Source organism: Ylistrum balloti, unplaced genomic scaffold (genome assembly GCF_031769215.1).
Source record: "Ylistrum balloti isolate Yb309-2 unplaced genomic scaffold, AGI_CSIRO_Ybal_v1 Utg371872, whole genome shotgun sequence".
Taxonomy (NCBI): Eukaryota; Metazoa; Mollusca; class Bivalvia; order Pectinida; family Pectinidae; genus Ylistrum; species Ylistrum balloti.
The window spans coordinates 435,257-459,875 of record NW_026782925.1 but is presented as its reverse complement, the minus strand read 5'-3'; the positions used below and the strand labels follow the sequence as shown (position 1 = coordinate 459,875).

General features: G+C 35.7%; 1 protein-coding gene across 2 annotated transcripts in view; it reads left to right on the top strand.

Moving 5' to 3' along the window:
* Positions 1-206: 206 nt before the first annotated feature.
* LOC132563814 (myosin light chain kinase, smooth muscle-like) overlaps positions 207-24,619 on the top strand; it is a 36,925-nt gene continuing 12,512 nt past the window's right edge. Inside the window, exons 1-4 of one of the 2 annotated variants that reach the window (XM_060228569.1) lie at positions 207-376; positions 8,901-8,974; positions 18,916-19,009; positions 19,474-19,677. In XM_060228569.1, the coding sequence (XP_060084552.1) occupies positions 8,905-8,974; positions 18,916-19,009; positions 19,474-19,677 (368 nt within the window). In that variant the 5' untranslated portion in view covers positions 207-376; positions 8,901-8,904. Of the gene's footprint in view, positions 377-687; positions 734-8,900; positions 8,975-18,915; positions 19,010-19,473; positions 19,678-24,619 lie in introns of those variants that run through there. The other variant, XM_060228568.1, reaches the window with a different exon arrangement.

Sequence of the window (24,619 nt, the reverse complement as noted above, 5' to 3'; positions counted from 1 at the left end):
GGCTGCGAGTAGGATGTCCCATTTTGTGTTAAAACGCGGACCTAGAATTACGCGGAATTACAGTGTTTTTTCCTCTCTCTAGCTTCCAACATAAACTTTGTAACATCAAGTATCCCGGTCCTCACTGCTCAGCCGAATATATTAAGCTCTGGCTGTTTCAGTAGTGCACCATTAGGCAGCATACAGGTTACAAAATGGAGGAACGCGACGATGTTCGTGCGTTGGTGAAATGACCATTGAACGGACTCCGAGTGACCAAGTGTTATTAGTCGTGGCAGTTGGGAGTAGGCTTTGTGACCTAACCATATGGACATGATCTGATCCCGAGCCAAGAGCGTCGAGAAACACCAAATTACTCAACCCCACTGGCATATTGGTAGGTATCATGGTGTGTGACGTCACACACCAGAAGTTCTGCCCTCGCGCTTTTTGCGCGTGCGAAGCATTGATAGGACCATGTTTCACCCCGCGCATTCCAGTCTGGTAGAGGACTGGTAAGCGATATGGTAACTAGTGGTAAAGGTGTGTCTGTAAAAGTCACAGTGGAATATTTACACCCAAGTAGTTTTCAATATATGTGTCATAAGTTTATAACTTTAAGGCCAATATAGTGTCCGTGAGTGTTCCTTCATTTTGGGCAGTGTATCATTCATGTCATCGTGGATATCATTACAAACGGCGTGGCGGACATGGGGCCCCTTAACACTGAACAGGTCTGCTACTACAAGCTAAAGTAAGTATAGAAAGGATGCTGTTCTATATCTGTCCGGACGTCCGAGATCTCGTTATACACCATACTTTCTATATCTATAATTATCCGTTTCTCCCCGTGTTTCTTTCCGTAGTTACGCGGTTGATACATAGTGAAACTCATCTACTGCTTCATAATGTCTGTCCCTCAAAACATTTTTACAACAGTTTCGATTTTTTGTGGGTAATAACCTAACTACATGTATTGCATGTATTTATCCATGCTTTTTATCTTTTTCTTTCTTTTTAATTATGAGCTACACAAAATAGGATATGGATTTTAACTCGACAAACATTTTACCTCTTAGAGTGAAATTCGTGTCAAATATCTCCTTACGTGGACGAGTTCTTTTTAACTGTCTTAGCAATAAGGAATCAGACAGGCATACTGTATGAAAGCTGTTATTTACAAATCATGTCTTACAGATTCTTTAGTACCACTTCTTTATAAAAAGTATAAGAGCTCAAACATGTACGTTTCATTCTAACAACAAACACAACTTTCCTGGAATAATCTTTAGTCTCTCAGCATTTGCTGTTAACACAAAAGCATTCGACGGATGTCCGTGTTCAGTTGTCCAATCCTGGGATAAGTCGGTCATATTTGCTGTCCATTCGTCTGATACATGTCTGCATAATTTGTAAAAACCTCCAAAATGTCCTAGATATTTTTTCGTGTGGTCTGTTATGTGTAATTGGAATATTTGCTCATTCCTTCGGTATTTCCCTAACATTTCTGTCCGTAATACCCGGTGCATCTGTCCATTTACCTGATATGCCTCTGCATAAATCTTATTCCGAAACTGATATGTGAATCAAATTGAAGTCCATGCCTCCAGAAATATTATATCGACAAAAACTGATTGTGTACATGTTGGCCCACATAAACAGTCTGTAGTTTTAGTTCGTCATTGTTGAACTATCTCGAAAATCGGTTAATAAGAGATGTGTTAACTTTTTCCGGGGTATTCTGTTTATCTGATGAAACTTCCAAACGTTTTCTACTTGTAATATCCGTCCTTATGCCGTGAATTGCATTAGTCTGATAATATGATTATTTACTGCAAACAGTTCAATCTAGTATAAAAATTCAAAACTGAACTGTGCAAAATATGTCTATTAATATATGAAAGATAATTTAAAAAGGATAAAATCTTTGACGAGACTATTTACATATTCTTTCTCCTGTGAAAATTTGTGCGGTCAGATTGGTAGAAAGTTATTTTATCCTGAGTGCTTGCTCGTCAGTTTTACACCTAATTTAATGCATGTAATGCGGACAGATGAACAACTGACACTTTGATGAGCTACAGGGACGTGCATTCTGGTACACATGCTGTAGCCGCTGGTCCGTGAGTCCGGAGTTATTTACGTAGATAATGAACTGCAATGTTCTTAATTACTGAACATCGACTAATTAATCATTGTCCGGTTTATGTGGCAAGAACTGCCTGGGTTCACGCATTGATATACATCTAGCTCATTACACGCACTTAGTTTAGGCGAGTCGATGAGTTATGTAAATGCAGCCCAACCGTTGAGCTCAATGCTCATATCAGGATGTTACATTGCCGGGAGTCCTTTCCAGTGGAGGCGACGAGATTATCGTGCTCGTTGGTCAGTTAGGCAGGTTGATGACATGTATCCAACTCATTTCTCAACGTCGGTGGCGAGACTTTCAAGCTCACTGCTCATTGGTGACAATAAGACTGTCAAGCTCATTTCTCATTTAAAGTTGTAGAGCGGACGTACTGACTGCTCTGCTGGCTGCGACTGGATTGTAGACAAAACATGCCTCCAACAAATGTTGACATTATAATCAATATTCACGCCAAGTTTTAGTTTAATCTGACCAACGGATTTTGTGTCATTGCCTGTTATATCTTAGTCAATTAAAGGCTCTAACGGCCATATTTGATGTATGCTATGCATCTATGCTCATGCACAGTTTCGCTGGAATAGGACCTTCGATTTTCGAGACGGACGAATAAAGATAATAATTAATGAAGTGTTTATATAATATTTATAATTTCTATGTTAATGATATACCAAATATACGATAAATTTCTGAGTACAGCATGATTACATTAGATGCTCTGACCACACGGGGGCGCTGTACAAGGTTTACTTGCCGACTTATACGTTATTGAATCCCAATTCAAGACAACTGGTCGGACATAAGCCACCATTTTGTTTGAATCACTATTGAAAACGCCTATCAGTTATCGACTACTTATTCCTTACGTAACGAGAGTCGATAACTTCATGGTGCTGTAGCTATATTATTTTTAACAAGGACCGTTGAAAACACCAGAAAATTATCGACTACTTTTTCCCTTAAGCAACATGTATGTACCCGCGTTATTTATGGGTTAACTGCTCATGTACTGTGGAGCAAACAGTCGATAAAACCACGGTGCCGTAACTGTATAGTGAACCATCTTGTCAACATTGTAATCTAACTGATAAACCAAACACAATCTGTTACTGCGATGATAAAATAAATCTTATTCGTCTGAATGTAGTTTCCAACCGACGGAATTTGTGTTTAGCAGTATGTATATTTACGGTCTTGTATCTATATCCTAATGTTATTTTGATGGATCCTGCTGGCGGTTTTTATTCAATTAAAACGCTGATTTCATGCATTTATCATCAATATATAAATATTTTTACCGGTTTGCCTGAAAGAAGAATAAATATAGTCTTTATAGTCTGGTTTGCATTGATGTAAGCGCGCGAAGGGTCTTACTGTGGGAGGAAACCAAAGTACCCGGCGGAAACCCACGTGGTCGGGCAGGTGACCTGTTACCTTTTTCACGTCCGTTCCGGGAATTGAACCCCGTACGGCTAGGTGAAAGGCGAGTGCGTTACCACTGCGACACCCAAAAGAAGAAGAAGAAGAAGAGAAGAAGAAGAATGATGATCATGAGGGTAAAAGCAACACGTTTAGTTAAGGGAACTAAATATAACCCTTCTCAGAATGAATTAGCCTTGACAATCACGAGACCTTAGACCCGCAAGGTGGTCAGATAATGATTACTCGGGACAGTGAAGGATCCGAAGCAAAATCTGCTCCCTGTCTACAGTAAAAATTACATTTACAACTTTGGTCACTTGGTGTTTTTTTAACTAATCGAAGTTTCGAACTAGCGGCAGATAACCTACATCTGGTATTTGTTTTTCTATTTTTTTTTTCACAACTCAAATATTTATTGCGCCATTCTAATAACATGAGTAATTTGATGGCAATTGATATACAAACATGTAACGATTTGACAAAATGGGTAGAGTATTAGATTACTCGGAACGCAAATCCAGTCTGCTAAGTTGACTGTTTTAAAAATAGACAAGTTTTTTGTATAATTTCAGAGATATTTAAATTAATTATATCGACATTTCTCTGACATCATCATATAAAAAACATTTGTAGAAAAAAATATGTCGTTTTCAATAACGTTATTACTTTAAAGATTGTCTGAATTTTCAGGTCATGCGTACAGAGTCTAAAACGTTGTATGCGGTCTATATATGATAAGCGGGCTAGTTGTCAGCCGATGGTCTGGTCAGAGGTCGTGTAATAGCGTTAAAATATATGGGGTGTTAACACGCCATCAAAGGGAGTGCTATGAGCAGCGATCAAACGAAATAACTCATTCCTAGAGTGCGAGGTGATTTGTATAAAATTCCGCCTCGTCCTGAGGTTATGGAATACTCAAACACAACGTGAACCTCGACTATCTGTTATATTAAACAAAACACATATATTATATATTAAGTTTACTCGGTATCGGATGACATTCCGTGGTAATGGTCTAGACATAGCGCGATCTTCTTTACGACTGTTTCAAAACCAATCCCTTTTCTAAAAGTGGAAAATCTTCAAAAGTCCACAGGGCCCACATATTGTAGTCTGCCAACACGCGAAAACGCGCACGTGGGAGGCACGTTCCCAGTGTTTAGAAACCACAAATATTCTGTTCTGTATGTAGAGCGGAAAGGCACCAGTTATACGGCCGTCGAAAAACATCCCTATTTAAGGATTTCACAGGTTATATATAGAAAATCTCTTGTCATTTTAAAAAAAAACAGATAAGAGATTTGTTGATACAAAGATATTTATATGTATATAATATTTCTCGCTTGTAAATTTTACTGTTGTAAGTGCCAAGTACACGTGAATAGCGATACAGGTAGACCCGTTTTGATAACTTTTAGATGTTGTTTTCTGACAAGCGTATGTATGACAAGTTAACAGATAAACGTACATAACTTAAACCGATAAGTAAGATACAGTTACTTACAAAGTATATGATATACCGCTGGGATTTCCTTATGTTCCGTCTGTGGTTTCCCGAGTTTTTACATGAATGAAACACCGTCTCGGATTCGCAAATTCCGAGATAGTTGTTTACCTTTATATAATGATATTTCTATATAGAGCTGGATTCAGAGATTATAGTGAAAATTGATAATTCAATAGTATTGAGCTAGATTAGGAGATTATAGTGGAAATTGATATCTCTCATAGAACTGAGCTAGATTCCGAGATTTTAGTGATATTCCGCCTATTGTTGAGCTAGATTCGGAGATTATAGTGAAAATTGATATCCCAATAGTATTGAGCTAGATTCGGAGATTATAGTGAAAATTGATAACCCAATAGTATTGAGCTAGATTCGGAGATTATAGTGAAAATTGATATCCCTCATAGAACTGAGCTAGATTCCGAGATTGGCTAGATTAGGAGATTATAGTGAAAATTGATATCCCAAAAGTATTGAGCTAGATTCCGAGATTTTAGTGATAATCCTCCTATTGTTGAGCTAGATTCGGAGATTATAGTGAAAAATTGATATCCATCATAGTATTGGGCTAGGATCCCAGATTGTGAAGAACGCTGATATTCCTTGTAGTGTTGAGCTAGATTCCGAGATCGTAGGGAAAAAATATTCCACATAGTGTTGCAAATATAGAGGATAATATATGGCGATTCCAAGATTGTTATGATATCAAGTAGAAGACATGTTGAATTTAGAAACGCTCAGGTTGTTGGATGTTTGTTTAATCCGAGAAGTTTAGGTACACTGCTATTCGATACGGTGGTAGTATCAACTTTTTAAATCTCGAGTTTTTGTTTGGTATCAGGCCACGTAGTACTAGTATTGAAAATTTACTTCCCGAGATTGTTTGGTATAACGCTATTCCACACGGTACTACTGTTGAAATTTAAGATTCCGAGATTGTTTGCTATATAGATATTTCGAGACTGTCTGGACAGATATTTACTAACTTGTTGAACTCCGAGATCGTTCGGTCGAGCAGACACATTATTTATCTGGGTTGAATAATTCATGTCAAGTAATTTAGATAAAGAGAAATAGGACGACTTGAATTCCGTTAAATTGTATTTTTCAAAACATAAATCGAAACGTAACATTATCTCTGCGGAAGAGGTTAGTTCATCCACTTTGTTATCACAAAAATGTTTTAACTAAACCATGTCCCTTCTGCTTTTTGAGGACAACTGATTCTTTATTCAGAATCTGCGTAATAAACAGGCTTAACTAATAATGATATACAATTTTCGCCGATATACCATTATTCAACTGTAGTAAATACACAGGTTTTCGGGTTTCGCTCTCTCTAATTCCGACTTAACCGGTCCTTAATTGAATTAATTCCGTGTCTGTGACTTCCCCTCGTCTTGCTTGTTCCACACCCCCAATATTTACTTTGTCTTAGATAAGTTATGTAACAAAAAAGGACTCGTTACAATGACAGTTCATCTATATGATAATCGCCCTACCGGATATCATCGTCCGGGGTTCGATTCCCTGAAAGGACGAGACAAGGTATGGGGTCACTTACCACCTAGGATTTCAATGGGTACTCCGGTTACCTTCCACAGTAAGACCCCTCGCACGCTTCAATCTGGACCAATTCTTGTTTTGCAAGTGTTGTAAAATGAATAAAGTTCATGTTATCTATATTTTTGTTCTTGTCAGAATGAAAATGTCACATGATTTGGTGACTTTTTTTACAAAATATCTCTGTATATCTCTGTATATCCTTCATACATTCTAACCTCGATATATTGTCCTTGTTACGTCTGTCACTTCACTTACTACCAAACTTCCGCTATATCTTGAGGTGATTTTTCTATACTACCTGTCTTTCCATATAAATGACCAATCCTCCTTCACAGAAAAATCTTTTCTCTTGACAAATGGCAATATAACGATTTTTATTTCTTTTTCTGTGAAATGTTTTTGCCAGTGTTCAAAATATTTTAAAGTCAGATCTAAATACTTGCATGTATAGAGTCAATTGAATTCCCAATTGTATTTCTAAACATGAACACGAGGTTTTAAAGTGTAGATTTAAAATTAGAGTCCAAACTCTTATTTATAGTACATAATTGCTATCTTAACGTACTTGCTATAGAGGTTAACACCATGAGTTGTTTTTAGAATTCAATTTCTGAAGTTCTTGTGCACTAAATTTTATCTGCTGAAAGGAATGTGGGTAGGTCTTGTACTTCCGGTAAGGTCACGTGATCGAAAGGATTCTTGAGATGCTTAGACGTATATCGTTTAAAGATGCTTATCGAGAATTTTTTTTATCTCTTACCAGACTTGTTCATTTCGCACATCCCGTTTTTACAAGGTAATCCTGATATCTCTGACCAATCTGTAATATTTCATCACAAACGGTTCTATCGCATCGGTAAATCTTACAAATGGAGTTTAGGGAGAGATCCTGCTTTATAGCGATACACTATGAAAATTTTCATTTTTCTTTTTTTTTTCATAAACTTGAAGAAAAAGTTATATTTTCTAACAGAAGGCATGGAATTGATCATTGTTTTCTGCATAGCATTGTGGGGCTGATATTTATTTTCGCAATTTTATATCATCTCAGGGATAGCAAATATGAAGCATACCCCGAAAATTTCAATTTTTACATTATTTTTGCCGACTTGATCAACTTCGAAATAATAATAATGTCTGTCTATAAAACTGAATATGCCGATATTGATTTCGACGACGTGACCATGTAACGAAACATATATCAACACTGCGCAACCACTGACTGAGGTTTGTCAGAATAATACAATATAGGAGTATGGGCGTTAGATATTTTCCAATTTATCGTTTATATGCATATATACATCTTTTTTTATAAGCTTTAAATCTGAATTGTATGATTTTCAACGAAATCATTTTTGTATACCCTCATATCACAGTTTTACTGGCGTCAGACAAACTCCCGAAATTAACAAACCGAGCAGTACGGTATCAGGTAACTTTTACGATGATACAGACTAAATTTCATTATCAGTTTTACAATCATACAGGTCGATTTTGAGACAAGTAGTTGTTTATAGCGCGCATCAAAGGACGATATTCGTATGGCGCCTCAAAAATTATCAGGGCTAAAACAGAAATCACGCCGCTTTTATTTTGTTCAACTGAAAATATTTTGTAATTGAATCTTCAAACACTCGTCAAAATACAGGATTTTTTTAAATTTCAGAAACAACATGAAGAACCCCGTGCGTAATTAAACTTATTACATAATATTAAGAACCACTGTTCATGAATATATTTTCAGAGCTAAGTGCAACGATTCAGTCTGATCTCATAGTGATAAGCAGCACGCTTCACGCTGGTATTTCACTGTGTTGTGTACATGTGTACAACTATTACTTTTTTTACAATGTTAAAGTATTCCAATCAGAAATTAATTCCTTAATGTTAAGTGCCACGACAAGCGAACCTATTTTAAAATAGCAAATAACAGAATTCATACAATCTTTCCCTAGTTTTGTGTACCGAGGTAGGTATTTCTGGTTTACCTTTATGATCTGTACACTCAATTTTAATTATAGGTTGTCGTCAGGATTTGGAAGTGGTTAGAATGAGTTAGAAGGTAGGAGGACGGCGTGGGTAGGAGGAGGGAGTTGATAGGGAAATGGTTGGATAGGAGGAGGGTGTGGGTAGGAGGGGGGAGTGGTTAGGAGGAGGGAGTGGATAGGAAGAGGGAGTGGGTAGGTATGTACCAGCAATTTCATATTAATTCTTTATAAATGTTAAATTTTTGGAACATTGTAATAATTCATAATGGCTTTCTTTGTTGGATTTCAGGTGTATGGTCCTGGACTCAACAAAGATGCAAAAATACACCAAGGTGCATGTCGACGAGAGCGAACCAACTGCAGGTATGTGCATGTATGGTCTTGACTACAAGCCAAGAACATTCTCGCAGCCGCACTAACTTGCAAAGAAGACTTTAAATAACTCCCAATATTTCCGTCCCTACAAACACCTTTTAGTGAAGTTCAGTTCAGTTTTTGTAAATACTCTACGCAGTTTTAATGATTATGCAATTTCCGCGTCGTCTGTCAGCAAAGAACGATGTAAAGTAGCTATGGAACTGTTAAAATAATAAAGATAATTTAAAGTTTTCAATTTCACAAAAAAGCCTACACGTACCACTTGCGTTGTTTGTATTTAGTGACATTTACATTTTACGAACAGGCATGCGCAAGAGCATATGATCTTGTCTTGTTTTACATGGTTGTACCAATCTATCATGTCTACTTATAATGTACATAACGAAAATGCTTAAATGTTAATAGACAGATATCGAGAGGTAATGCTACATGGGATATGTACAGTATTTGCAAAAAGTTAAAAACATAAATTTGACAATTGAATCATGGAGTTAAAAAAAAAATAATTCTTTTGTTGCTGTTCGCGTTGTCAATGACGTCTAAGTTATGCACCCTATTGCTTCCGGTATGATATAGCTGTTTATTTGAACTCCTCACTGTTCCAACACTGTGTAAAGATAATTGTTTTAAATATATATATTTGAAAAATCTGTTGCTATCAAATGTAAATTTATAGAGCAAGGCAGACATAAATACACTTTGATACATGTACAGCAACAAAATCAATCATGAAATTTAATACTACAAAATCGTATGATTTTAAATGTACGTGACTGAAAAATAAGATAATCACAATATATATAATATCGTTTTATATTGAATCTCAAATGATTTTTCATTTCATATGAGATTTTTAGAACGAGTTTTAGAAGAGTTTTTTTATCTTTATTTTTATTTTTATTTCGAGACAAATTTCATTAAAGCTCATAATAATTGAAAACAAATAAAAGTTTATTTTTATCACACAATTTTTAAAAATACAGTGAAAATTTGGAGGACAAAATCAAATGGGACAGCCATATTGTTGCGCTATTTTCAACTCATGACGTACCGTCATTGTCCACAATGTGATACCACTTTTTTTCTGTCGTGCGCGCCTACTGAAAATCGCCCCTTCGTACATTACAGTAGTTTAAAATGTGACACGACTTTGCCAAATTGCCAAATGATTAGTTAGCTATTTAAACTTTAAGATAAGTTTTCATTTTAAGTTAAACAATCAACTATGCCTTAATTCGTACGACGACAACCTTATTTACATGTTTTAAAAACTAGACATTTTGTGTTTTAAAATAGCAACAAAGAAACACAAAGAGTGAAGTTTTCAATTTTACTTAATGTAATAGAAACTCGCATTATACGAAATTGCTTGCACATAAAACAAAATATTTTACACCTAATTGTAAGCAGAGAAAATTACAGACTCAAAATAAAGTGTTTTTGGGGTTTTAAATAAACGTTTATCCTTTGGTTTTGGATGGCTAGCAATTTAGCAGGTAGTATATGTTCATCTCTTGAATACGAGTCGAGGGCATAACGATTAACATTCTTGGCAGGGTAGTCCCCTAACGTCTTACACTCTGTTGAGGTGTTGTCTGAATGGGTCATCAATCACAGCCTCGCTGTGATGGTTGTGTGAACGTGTAAAGCACGCGCAATCGTCCATTTGGCCCTGCAGCGAACGGCCATTCCCTCCGGCCATAACTCCATCCGGAGCCGAAATGAGCTGACCAGATGGCGATATGTATAGTAGGCGGGCCAGTGTTTATCACCAGTCCCCCATTACGTGCAAACAACAACAAATTGTATACAGATAGTTTATTAGTGAGGAACTGGACGTGCATGTGCTCGTGAATGTCGACCATTTCATACAGTAATTTCACGTTAGCTGATGCACTTTATGTGTTATGTACCCTACCGATGGCCATTTTCGCGTAATGGTATCTCCCGGTGGTGATAAAGAGCTAAACAGACACACAAGATCTTATAAACATAAACAAATAATTATGCAAGACATAAAGATAAGTCCATCCTACATGATGATCATAATATGAGGTTATGTTATGACACATATATGATAAGCTTCTTGCGTGACCCTTGACAGACCCTTGAGTGACCCTTGAGTGACCCCCTGCATCTGTTAACACCTTCCTCGCACAACCTTGTGGCTGGAGATTACTTTACTTGATCACGAAACCATGGAACCATCTTGGTACGAAAAATACACACACAATATACATTTCACTTTTTTAAAGTATCACGGGATGTTGTGCATCTAGAAAGTATTTAGATTGCAGAAGCGCAACTTCTCTGTAGAGGTCTCTTGCACTTTTCGAAATCATGCATGGTTTCATATCACTGCCAATGGTTGCTTTCGATTAAGATACTTTTTCATTATAGCTATTCAAGATTATTAGGTTAAATTAAGATAAGATGTTTTCATGATTGCTATCTCGTGAGGATGGCATGTTAACCATATCGCCTAAATCACATCATGTATAACCAAAGAGACGTAACATATAAGAGTTAAGCCAATCTTATCTTATGTAAAAGTACAAATATATTCATCATGTTATTTCGTGAAAATTTATTTACATTTGTTTAGATATGTGTTATTTTTTTGTTTATTGACTGAATTACTAATTATCTAATATGTTTGTGTTATATAATCATTTTTTTTATTTATTTCATTTCTTGATTCCGTCAAATCAAATTAAAGATTTCTTATTAATTTGTAATACAATCGCAAAAATAAGCTGAAACGAAAGCAACATCAGAGAACGATATTTTCATCACGTTAGAGAACTTCCGATACGCAGTTAAAAATGGCTGAAAGTAACAGATAAAAACAAATTAATAGTAACTAGAACTGCAATGTGGACGATAGCGGAAGTCATCCCCCCAATACGTCCTGAACACTGCCTGGTCCTTCTTAAATGGCTCGTGGTTTCAAAATACACTAATTTCATGGAAATCGGACGATATTTAGATGTCAACCAAGAAAATGGCGGCCATTTCTTTAAAATGTGAATCTGATTATACGAAAGTGAAAGGTGTCCCATGAACACTCTACATAAGAAATTTCAAAGAAATCTGATGACATTTAATTTTCGACCAATCAGAGGCCAGAAAAATGGTGGCCATTTTCTTTAAACGTGAAACAGGTTACATACAATGTACCAAATTTCATGGAAATCGTATGATATTATGTCTGATAATAATCCTACATACAAATGGAAATCAGACAATATTTGAATTTCGACCGATCAAAAGCCTGCGTTTGGCAGCCCCCCCCCCCCCCTTTTTTTTTTTTTTTTACAAAATGTCGATTATTTATTTTAGAATCGTTCGCTGTCACATATTAATCCCATGTGCAATCTTTCATTATGACTGATCACGTAACAAAACTTATTGGTAGATATGTTTTCGGCCAATCAGAGCGTGCGGCAGACATTTTGGAAGTCAGACACAAGCAAAAAGTAAGATGCACAACTAGACATCACACTGATCATAAGCCACGGAAACAAAAGACGGAAGAATAACAAGAATCATAACAAAGAAACAGAACAATAACAATAAGCCCCCCCCCCCCACTCAAACTGCGTTGTTGGGACTTAAAAAGACCTTTCCAATGCACCGCAAATTTCTTTGTTTTGCATATTCGTATGTCAAAACACATGCTATGCTCTAACAAAGAAAACATTAATGCAGCAGCCACTTTAAGATACAGATGTCGTCCATTGACACAATAGCCTGTGAGGTCCAAAAACCTCAGAATTCCTGGCAGAAGTTCTAGTCTCACTAATTAATGTCAATACGTGTGTGCAGTAACCTTGACAAGTCACGTGATAATAAACAGTCGAAGATTTTTTTTTCTCCTTGAAAAGAGAAAAATATTTTTACGACAAGAAACACATGTAATTCGTACTTATGTGTGCTCGTGATTACAATTCGTTATTTGTTGAGGTTTTTACGTTTAGTTACGGTTCGTTGATACATTTTTGGCAGCTGTGACCTTATTTAATTGCGGCCTTACTTTCATTAATTTCGACCATGTGCCGAACACCGCCAAACCACACGGTCTAACGAAAGATAACTACTAGCAAACATTGCCCGTGCATTACCGTGAGGTCAAGGCCGATTTGTGCACGGCCATGACTCGTAGCCATATGTTCGTGATATGAACCAAAAACAACCTAACGAAACGGGATTAAGAATTTTTTAAGTGTTCGCAAAATTTGTTTCGACATCTGTGTTGAACATGCACACGTATTTTTCTACGTTTTACAGTCTCGAATACAGAAGGCGTGTGTCTTCTTTAAACAAACTCAATCATCCGTTATGTTACTTAATGCACGGCTTCATCATGGATGGTTAGAATTTTGTGAACCGATTTATCTTGCTAAGGTTAAGTTTGATATGAAAATCGTTCATGAAATAAACTACCGATTGAACTTATTATTATTATTATTATTATTACAATCTTAACGGCCCGTCAACACATAAAAGGTCATTAGGGCCATCAAACGGTAAAACACACAGCGATTCAAAAGGAAAAAAACATTAAACAAACCAAAAGGTAAAAGACAAATGTTAAAAATCTTAAATGGGTATGTTAACACAAAAGATTGAAATGGTACGTCATAGTCTATTATATAGACCAACATCGTTAAAAACATTCTCGAGTAGACAGAAGGTCAATGCAGTCCAATAAAAAATGTTTAACGGTGAATGGCTCATCACATCCTACGCACCGAGGATGATCTTCGCCTTGCAACATATATGAATGTGTAAGGTATGTATGACCCATCCGAAGACGGGCAAGGACAACTTCGTCCCGGTGGTTGTCTCTATAGCCTGGAGACCATTCACCGATAACGGGTTTAACGGAGTGCAATTAGTTTTTGGTATAGGAATTCCATTCCTCCTGCCACTGAGCTTTTCAAATTGGAGCATACTTATATTCAAACATTGTAAAACATAGTAAAAAGATAAATAAAAGAGGAGTTGGGTAATATTGCATTATTACCTGATATCGATATATCAAATTAATTTTAATGTGACGTCACGCCATTTTGTCGCCGTCATTATATATTTTTTATATTATTGACCAAGACGTAGAATATCGTGAAAACAGAAACGGTTCATTTTTATTTCAAATTCCATACATAATCGATTTTGTGGAAGCATTTTGACCCTCTGTTAGAATAATGAATGTGTTTATTTCACGGCTGAACGGGTTCTCTTTTTATTGACTTCCGATTACAGGAAATGTAATGTTTCAAAAATTGAAATCAGAGCGGTTTGCTGACCAGTACGTTGTGTATATGTCTGGAGCTACCATTGGATATAATGAAACACAAAACGCTTGGTACGAGTGTGCAATCTATTACACATAAGCATCCACTGCTTGGCGAGTTAAATAACAAAGAGATTTAGGCCTCCCGGTCGCGTGCCCCTCACGAGTTACTCATGAAAAGGTTACATGGCAGGTCATGTTCCCGTGTGTGTAAGTACGCCTGTTATGTGTACACCCGCGCGTGCAGTTATGGGAATTATGAGAGAAAATATCACCGAGGGAGGATCGTTGAAGTCACACTGTTTCTAGATTGTGTTTATGAATAACAAGCTTACCATCTAGGTCTCCACAAGTACCAACAGCTTTTCACATTTATACCGATTTGGAAAGATATGTTGACCGTCTTCTGTTTTATTCAGCGGAACCAAGCGGAACCTAGTGAACGGGTACAAATACACACTAACAGGGTTGAAATCGGAACATGTAATCAGTGATGAAAACGGCAATGGCATTCATGGGCGTATGAATGCAATATGATAACTATGGCGTTTGGAAAATCTTCACCAAATGAAGGGCTCACAAAATGCTGCAAAAAGATAAAATTCAAATTAATATATAACTGGCCCCACTTGTATAAAACATCTCAATTTGAGATTTCCTCAAGTCGAGATTTTCCTCTGCTGATATCTCCTTGAAAATATCTTGTATGAAAATTCCTCAAGGAATTTCAGGACATCCTAGCCGATGCCTTCCTCCTGTTCCTTGAGAAAATTTTATATAAGCCGTTTTTGAGGAGATATCAGCTGAGGAAAATCTCGACTTGAGGAAATCTCAAGTTGAGATGTTTTATACAAATGGGGCCTGATCATCAAATTTGAATATATCTATATAGTTCAAACCTATTAAACAGAAATTAGCTTATTTTCAATCAGAATATTACATGTTTAATCCAATTGTCATTACATTATTAGCAATAAGATTATCAGTCAAAATTTTTGGTTTTTGAAACGCTAATGCGGAACTCGTTTAAACCGTCTTAACTTCGTGTTTCTGTATGAAATAATTGCTCGACAGAAATAATTTGTTTTACGCGTTGTCAACAGGAAAAAATCTGCACCGTCAGTAAGGGCGACGTCAACGAACAAGTATTCGGCCCCCTGGTGTGGAGCTTTCTCGCGTGCCTGAGTTATGAATGAGTGATAAACGCCTACGCGGAATTGATTAGCGCGTGCTGTTCTAAGGGCCTTTAAGTAATTAGTGCACTATGTCACGTATTCACGTGTAAATATAATCAGGGCAAGGCACCTTGGTCTCTTTACCTAATGATACATATATCACGCTGTAAGGAGATTTCGGGGATGGTCAATGGAGATAAGTTACATTCTGGACACAATATTATCATCGTATGCTAGAATATGTTGTTGACGAAAGTATTCTCTTTTTTATTACCATTCAAAGTTTGAATATTTGACAGTCAAGTTTAACAATTGGCTATTAATTTGAGCTTTGATCGGAAATATAATTATACAGCTGATGGTATTTGATTAAAAGTTAATTAACAATTGTTAATATGCGATTTTATCGGCTGATTCTGTAATTTTGATCAGTGAAATGCATTCATTCTTTTCAAGATTACGAACAAAAAGAAAAATAGAATTTCAAAAACCATGTAAAATGAAGAATCATTTACATTTTTATCTGAACTATTTTCCTATTTTCTGCACGAAGGTTGTGGAATGCTATTTATATTTAACAGGAATAAAAACCCATGATTCCAACAGATTGTTCAATACATTTATAGATTGTACCAGAGAAATATTATCTATTCTTTTTTCACAAAAAAAAAAAAAAAAAAAATAAATAAATCTCAGAACACGTGTAGTGTAAGTTATACATATGTTTGTTACACATATACATGTATGTAGTGTAATACACAGTGGTATGTTTAAAACATGCAATTAACACGTGTTTATTTTGCACTGAGATAACATATTTATCTTATTATATGTATATACATACATCTGTATATACTGTATAACTGGTAATTTTTACGGGTCAAAAGTTTCGCGATTTTCTTTTCAATCGATCGAATCATATTTTAACGAATACAAATTTCGCAATCTTGATGTAAAAAAACACATCTTTACACACGTGTCTCAATATTTCACTGATTTTATTTTCGCGATCACGTTAATTTAACTATGATACAGCGAAAATATCATCCTCGCGAAAATAACCGACTTTACAGTATTACATATTCTAAATTACGGTAATATAACACTTCCCTGTCAGTAGGTGTTTAGGTAGACAATCTATGTTATGAACCCATTCCCTTAATCACAAGCGGCCTTGTGACTCGGATAACCTTCACATTTAATGATAGCTGCCAAATTCACCGCTAGAGTCTCGCTAGGTTGGTTGTAGCTCACGTGGTCGTCTGGTTTTGTTCTACTCAAACTTTGGTCTTTCCTCCTAACATACAATATATGTATATTTCTGCCTAGTCAGCTCTCAGGTATTGTAACTGTAGCAAATACCGAACTCATTGCGCTGTGAACAGAACGATTTTTTCCGTTTGGAGAGTATTTGTTGAGGTTACACAGAAGTATGAATAACCCTGATAATTTACCCATTCAATAAAGCGTCTTGTCGATCTTATACCGTGCTGCGAATAATATATTCATATCAAGTAACTCAAAAATCCATGGATGGATAAATTCAAGACTGTCTGAGGAAAAAGATTTACTTCAATGAGTTACCAAATATAATAAAACGAGGACAAAATAAGCGTATTGAAAAGAATTACACCACCCAAACTAAAATAGGTGTCCTACCGAGGTTAGCATTTCTGCTTCACCGACGACACCTGTTATGTAAATCTTGGTCAGTGGTACAATGCACGTTCTCGTTTGAGAACTGTTTTAATTACATGTTATCTCCGAGCACTTCATAATGTACAAAGAAAGAGAATACTTTCCATCAACATGCATCTTTCGTGTTAGTATTTCCGTCAACAGTTGTTGATAGGCGTACCTGGTTATGCGTTTAGATTGGGATGGTTATGTTTTCAAAGAAGACATCAGTTCTTCAGTGGAACCTTTACTCCATCCTCGATTCTAAAGGGGTTACGATCACTTTCGTTCTCTGAACCCCTGAAACATGTCTTGGCAAAATTGACGGCACAGTAATTTGATTGGTTCCAAAAACAACCAATCACTGGGTGATACGCTCATTTTTAAGATTACATAAGAGCAACACCCGACTTCAAAGCCATCACAATATATCGTTATGCGACCTCGAGATTCCTTTGATGTACATCAAAGTGTCAAACTAGTCTTTTCGTCTTATCAGCAAGATGTCGCACAAGGAACCTTCAATATTGAGTTATTCCAGGGGTGCAGAGTACGGAAATGATGGTAGCCCCTGTTTATCAAGGATGCCATTTTTCTTACAAATAAATATTGTTGATAAAGCTGCATCTGAGCTCGATTGAAGTGTTTGATTTATGTTCAAACAAACAACGCTGTGTTGTTTCGCTTCAACACGAGTCACGGATATAACATGAAGAAGAAACTACGCACATCACTTCTTCATGAATCACATACAAGATCTAAGCCTGACTCCGGTATATTGACTTTGGCTGATAGATCTGATGCTGATATTGGTGTTTTAAAGACTTTCTTAATTATCAGTCAACCACTTGTTTATTCTAGACAGGTTTTAATCTATGACGAAATCGGACATCTTTGACAACGTAATGGCATGATACAGTTCAGTGACCTACAATCTCTTTGTTTCGAGTTGACCTCTGGCCTATACTTTATTTACTCATCCTTTACATCTGATTGAGCTTCAGCCTAGCAGGGCCATTGTGTAGCCAAACATACTTAATATGAAGCCGTAGCGCGACGCTCTTTTTCAAAAAGAGGATGAATTCGATATTCAAATAATCCAGCCTTCTTAAACACCGCATAAAAATGTTGACATATATAAGTCAAGAAGGTTCAATTTTTGTTTACATAGCTATAACGACGATATACTGAGAGTTTTATTTTAAATAATAGTATTTCAGAGTAGATAAAAAAAATTGTTTAAATTGTGAGAAATCTAAAAAACACAAGGAGAAAGTGTGGGAAATCTTATCTAAATTATTGAAATCAGAAAGGTTATAGTAGTTATAGTCATGTTGATTTTGTATTTATTATATTTATACAGATGGACACTAGGTATTGTTTTTCATTGTTTTACTATTCGAACACCTATGTTAACGTTTGAAATCATACAAACTTTTAGTGATAAAAGCATAAGATTTGTGGTAGACGGAGTTGATTTAATGCACAAAATTGTCAGAAATCCGCTTAAAATAGTTGAAATAGTTGCGGAAAAATATAAAAAAAAATTGTGAATTGATGAGTTTTAATTCATTTGCAAAACACTTATTGTACTGAGAATAACATCAAGTTTGCAGAAAAATTAAAGCACGTGCCTGAAGCTTTTCTCTCGTTGCCTTATTCCATTTTCTCTATGTTTGTTTTGATGGATAATTCGTATTTAAGGATTTTTTTTCCATTTCACTGTGTTATTACAAGGTCTATTTTCAAGATCGATCATAACTGATATTTTTCAGTGGACGAGTCATCGTTTGAAAAACGAGACGTGCACGTGAAGACATCGCGATGGGTTACCCAAGACTATGACATCACGGACTTGCTTCTAGGGAGGTAAGTCAGTTGTTGTATTTCATAACACATAATAGGCTCGGACGTGTCAAATACTGCAAGTTAGTATTTTTTGTGCGTTTAAGATCCTAATTTGACCACCAAGGCCACTGATACTTACAATCAGCTGGGAAAAAAATCTTGATTTTTTGATAAAAAAAAAAAAAAAAAAATAGTAAAACTATTTTAGACAAACAGTAATCACTAAAAGAATCATGCCGAGAAATCAAGTTTAAATTTTAACCAAAATTCACGCATGGATCGAAGCCTGAAGCGTCTCTGACTAAAAAAAATAATGTTTCCCTGTTGCAAAAAAAGGTATATTTTTCCTAACTTTAAAACATTTTGTTACATATGAACTTTTTTTTCGTTATTACTTTAAAAATAAAATATACAGAGAATTTCCTTTATTTGTTTTCAAAATTTAATACAGAACATTGATCATGGTTTTCTCATCATTTTTACAGGGGTAAATTTGGAGAAGTAAAGAAGTGTCGAGAAAAACGAACGGGGCGCCATCTAGCCGCGAAATTTATCGAAATTGAGGGTCCACAAGAGCGCAAAGATGTCATGAATGAGTTCGACATAATGAAGTCTTTACAACACCCTAGACTTCTACAACTTTATGACGCATTCGAGAACAAAAACAAATTCTGCCTTGTTACAGAACTGTAAGTGGTTTTCGTAATACTCACTTCACTTTTCTCGGTTGTGGTACATGGTCATTGACGGTTACTTCAAAAGATGTGCATGTTTGATAAAACATAAAAATGTTTGGTGCATGCGAGTTGATTTCAAAGATCTTTTTGTCTGCAATTTGCACTGAAATCGCAAATTCTGATAATTGGCTTCATTTATGACTGCGGAGTTTAAGCAATAGGCTTATTACTTGGAGAATATTCTAGAACCTCAAAGGTTTTCTTGTTTCCACACATAGCAAATTTTTGACAGCTACAATGTCAGTTAATGTACACAATGTCAAATTTGAAACTTTTTAAATGGGCCTTCTGTATGTTGTTCATTGAGTCAGCCACCAGCTCCTTCCAGATACCCGACTTCAAAATGATTCTTATTGTTCACGGGGCAATGAAACCCCGGCAAACATGTAAATACATATGGAGACATTTATATATTGCAAACGGCCTTCAAATCATTAAGATATTGAACTTTCATAAAAGGTTCATAAGTGAATTACAATGCAGACTTTGTAGATATAATGTATGTGGATTTTTTCGTCCTTTTAGGATTCGTCAGTTATAATACGTCTCGAGCAAAAAATGTGGAAAGTCGGAAGAGGGGATATGTGAAGATATGTGTTAACTATTGAGAGCAAGCTTACATTAGAAAACAAAAACACCATAGAGAAATACAATATGTAATAAAAGATTCCATTTCTCTGACGTCTCAAGTACTTCCGGTCTTCCTATGAGTCCAACTGTCTGCGCAGTTGCATTGAAATGTGTAAAGCACCTTTATGTTATTAGCTGCATGGGATTTCAAACAGATCGTGTACGATTGTTTTATCATTTACAAACCTCCTGAAACATAAGTAGACTGTGTAGTACCTTGGGATGTTTATAGCGTTTATACCAATGCCAGTATATATAGTTCAACTTTGTCCTGACGCTACCTACAAAAGGTACGTTTTTAAGTATCCCTGATCGCAATGTTGCTCAAGCATAGATTGGATGTGCTAAAGAATATAATAAACTGTGATTTGATTATTTATGATAATTATCTAAACAACGTTTCATAAAATGTTCGTACTGGAAATTGGGGATGCCTGCAGACGATTGTTAGCGCCGTTGAGAGAGTAGCTTGTCTTCAACGTCTTTTGATAACACAAGGTGATAAACTGCTCTCTTGTAGACCTAACATGCAATATACTGGCAGGATTCGTGATATGCAAATATAGTCAAACCTCATTATCTCTAACTCGGTGGGACCATGTGAAACCTCCGAGATAACCGAGTTTTGTGTAAAGTTATGGAGGGACCGACGAAATGCTTGGAATAAAACGGGGGCTTCGAGATAAACGAGTTCCAGATAACGAGGTTCAACTGTTCTGTACACTCTTCTAAAAAATTCAATAAAATGAAGTGCAATTGAATTTCTCAGTGTATGTTTTTAGGCTCATTCTAGCTAATTATGATTTTCCTAATTCGCCTACTACTAGAGTTCAATACTTTAGGTCCCTATCATCTGTGGCGATCCCTAAAAGGCGAAATCATTCGACAAAAAGCTGTATTACATACTGTGAATAATGATGATATCGAGAAATTCAGTTATTTGCTATATTCGAGGAGGAATAGAATAATCCCTTAGAAATAAATTGACTTCCATTAAAAAAATTTAAACAGCGAAAGTTTGAAGAAGTCGAAAATAAAAGTCATTTAAGCTTTCAGCGTTACTGTAAAGTTGTTGAATTGCGGGGGCTAATATTTCGCGGTTGTCCCGGTTTGAGCTAGATCACGATTATCATATTGTATACAGATAATTTATGAGACTTTTATACGCTGTAAAATGTTCGCTGGGGATTTCATTTCACGTTACATTTATTGACCGTGGATATATCGAAATTAACCCCCCCTCCCCGTCCACGAACATTACAAACTATGCAGTATTTAATTGCATGTTTTTTGCTCAGATAGTGGCAGTATGGAAATAATAAAATTCATATGCAGAATATTGCTGTTAGTGGACACTAAGATACGGTATTTCCTTAACAGAAAGCTTGTAGCAGTAGGCCACAAACGGATGTAAGTGGCATTTTGCTAATTGTAGGCCACCATGCTAAACAGAGATTAAATGCCAGCATCCATGCAATACAGAAATGTTACGGTGCCAACAGTAGCAGACCAAGTTTTGTCCTTAACGCCCCTAAACGCTGGCGAGAGTTGCAGTGTTCGCTGGCAAAGCTTCATGATTCACAGACAGAAAATGTCTGAAGAAACATCTTTGTGTGTCGAGAGATACGTTTGAAATGTTTAGGTCAAAGGCAATGCTCCACAACTTACATAACGGTAAACTATTCTCCTACCTGTTATCATTTAAAAAAATATTTATCGCTGTTATTAGGTCACGCTTAAATGAACAAGACCGTGATGATTATGAATATCTGCCGTCGGATATTTTCACATGCCATGGGTTGGGTTATATTACGGATTGGAAATTAAACGGAAAACTAAATAGAAGTAAAATGAGATAGGTGACTATAAAGATAATTTTTAATTCGACAGTTTTCGTTTTCATGTATTGATTAGTCTTTCTATCTTTCACACCTCAATAATGGTGCTTAGGGCAACAAAATTTTCTTGAATATGACTAAATACGTGACAAGTCCGTATCCTCACCGGCAAAGTGTCCTGTGTAACAAACACGATATTTAAAATCTATCTTAGTTTATATTCTTTATTAACAAATAAGTAGAAAATGGAAGTAATGCAGCAGTGAAATTAAAATTTCTATTCTGACGTTACGCTTTTTAGTTTGTTTGAATTATTCACTGTCGAGATAAAAAGGGACGTCCGTTTTATTCAGTCTGTATGTAATAGATATACATTTGTTTAACTATAAATTTATGACTATATTAGGAAATATACTTAGGTGTACTCTTAAATATCTAGATAGATAACTAAAATAAATAAATAAACCCGATACCACATTTTTCTATAAATCATTCCTAAATTTATATCAACCACGATAGACACAAGGTGCACACAGATATGCGATAGTATTTCATCCAGTGTATCCCACAACTGTACATTGAATGGGATATCGAAATATTGCGAAGTGTTAAAGGAAAACGAATAAGTATCATTATTTTGAGGTAAGGAGTACTTAAAAATCATATGTTTTCGTGATGATAAAATTTTGTTGTTTCCCAAAAACAGATATAGTTTTCTCGGTTCTTGAATTGACGAAATAATGTTGATCACGAAAGTCACTGGTACTACAATCTATTTCAACTTTTCTCTGTTTATCATTTCGTGAACACTTAAATTCATGGATCTTAAGTACACGCGAATTCAACGAATATAAGTCCCCCACGAAAATGAGCAATTTTACAGTATCCCAAAATCAGTATTACATTTGCTGATCTCCCCATCTATATTTCAGTATCTATATATTCCTAATTAAGCTTTACAAAGTCGCCTTTCTGATTTCAACATGTTATGGTCTTCGCGTCACCGACGAGTCCTAAAAAGAACAAACCTGTGCATGATTTAGCTCTATTCTTAATTTGATGATAATATATCTTTCTTCTTAATTCGTGATTTTGACAAAATCATTCTACTATATGTAGGTCAATGTACTAACAACGACAACATGACAACACAATCACAATGTGTTGTTTGTTAGCTAATAAACCGGGGTCATCAAAGTCAGAAGTCATGCGATTCCTTTGTGATGAGGACGTATTATGTTAGATCCCGGGTTCCAAGTGTCCTATTAGGTCCCACAATACACGTGTGACCACTTACCCTAGGCTAAGTGAACGTGATAGTCTTAACCTCGATAGTACATTTTTAATGTACACCCAAGACACCTTTATGTGGGATGCTGTACTCTACAGCCAGACTTGACTGGCCATCAGTACCTAAGTTTCGTAAAGAAACCTTTACTATATTTTTCTCCTAGCTTTCTCCCATTCCTGTGAAAGTATAGAATCAGACCTATTAAAGAAATTAGAAGTTTAGGCATTGGTTTCATTTATAAATAAAAACTTTTAGAAACTAATATTTTCTGCAATCAGACGTGGTAACTGGATATCAGAGGCTGTCCCATTTGTCCTACCGAGCAAGATGTAAACGTCCAGATATTTATTCTATCTTACCTATACTATTGGTATCGTATTAAAAATTTCCCAATATGCTATTAACAGTTTTATGAAAGGATAAAAACTTTGGGGGTTAGTTTTCAAATACAAGGACATAAGTGGTATATATTTCATTGTTTCCTATCATCAAATTATAAAATGCTTATTATACAGGAAAAAATCCTCTACAGTATAAATTGTCAGCAGTTGCTACTCTTAATTCATTTGAAGACGGAAAGACATTAGCAAGAATGTATGAACTACTGTTTTTTACATCCATTTACTATTAAATTCCCAGTCGGTCAGAGGAAATGAATACGCCTGCCTTTTAGTATGAGTGTTAAGCTTCCATAGTTCTAGGTTTTATTTTAGATAAATTATACATCGTTCAGTGAAATTTCGTCAATCAGATAAAACAGGTCATAGGCGGCTTGAGTATGTATATAATTGCCTATCTGAGGTTCCGGTATATGACTTGTAGCGTCAATATCTCGTTGCTACTTCAACTTTCAAATATCTAAAGCCCAAATATAAACATCGTTACGTAAGATAGTAAATGCAGGCATGTTCACTAAAAATAAATATCAACAGCTTTTATATCAATACCAACTCACGGTATCGCCTTAGGTACTTCTCAGATAAGTTAATTTTTACATTATCGGTATACATAGGTTATATGTTCACTTCTCCTTTTACTGAAAGTTGCGTATTTAGATGCCTAAGGAGATTAATGCTCTCATTTTTGACAGGCTATCGCCAATTTTATTACAATTAAATTAAATGTTTGATGCTCA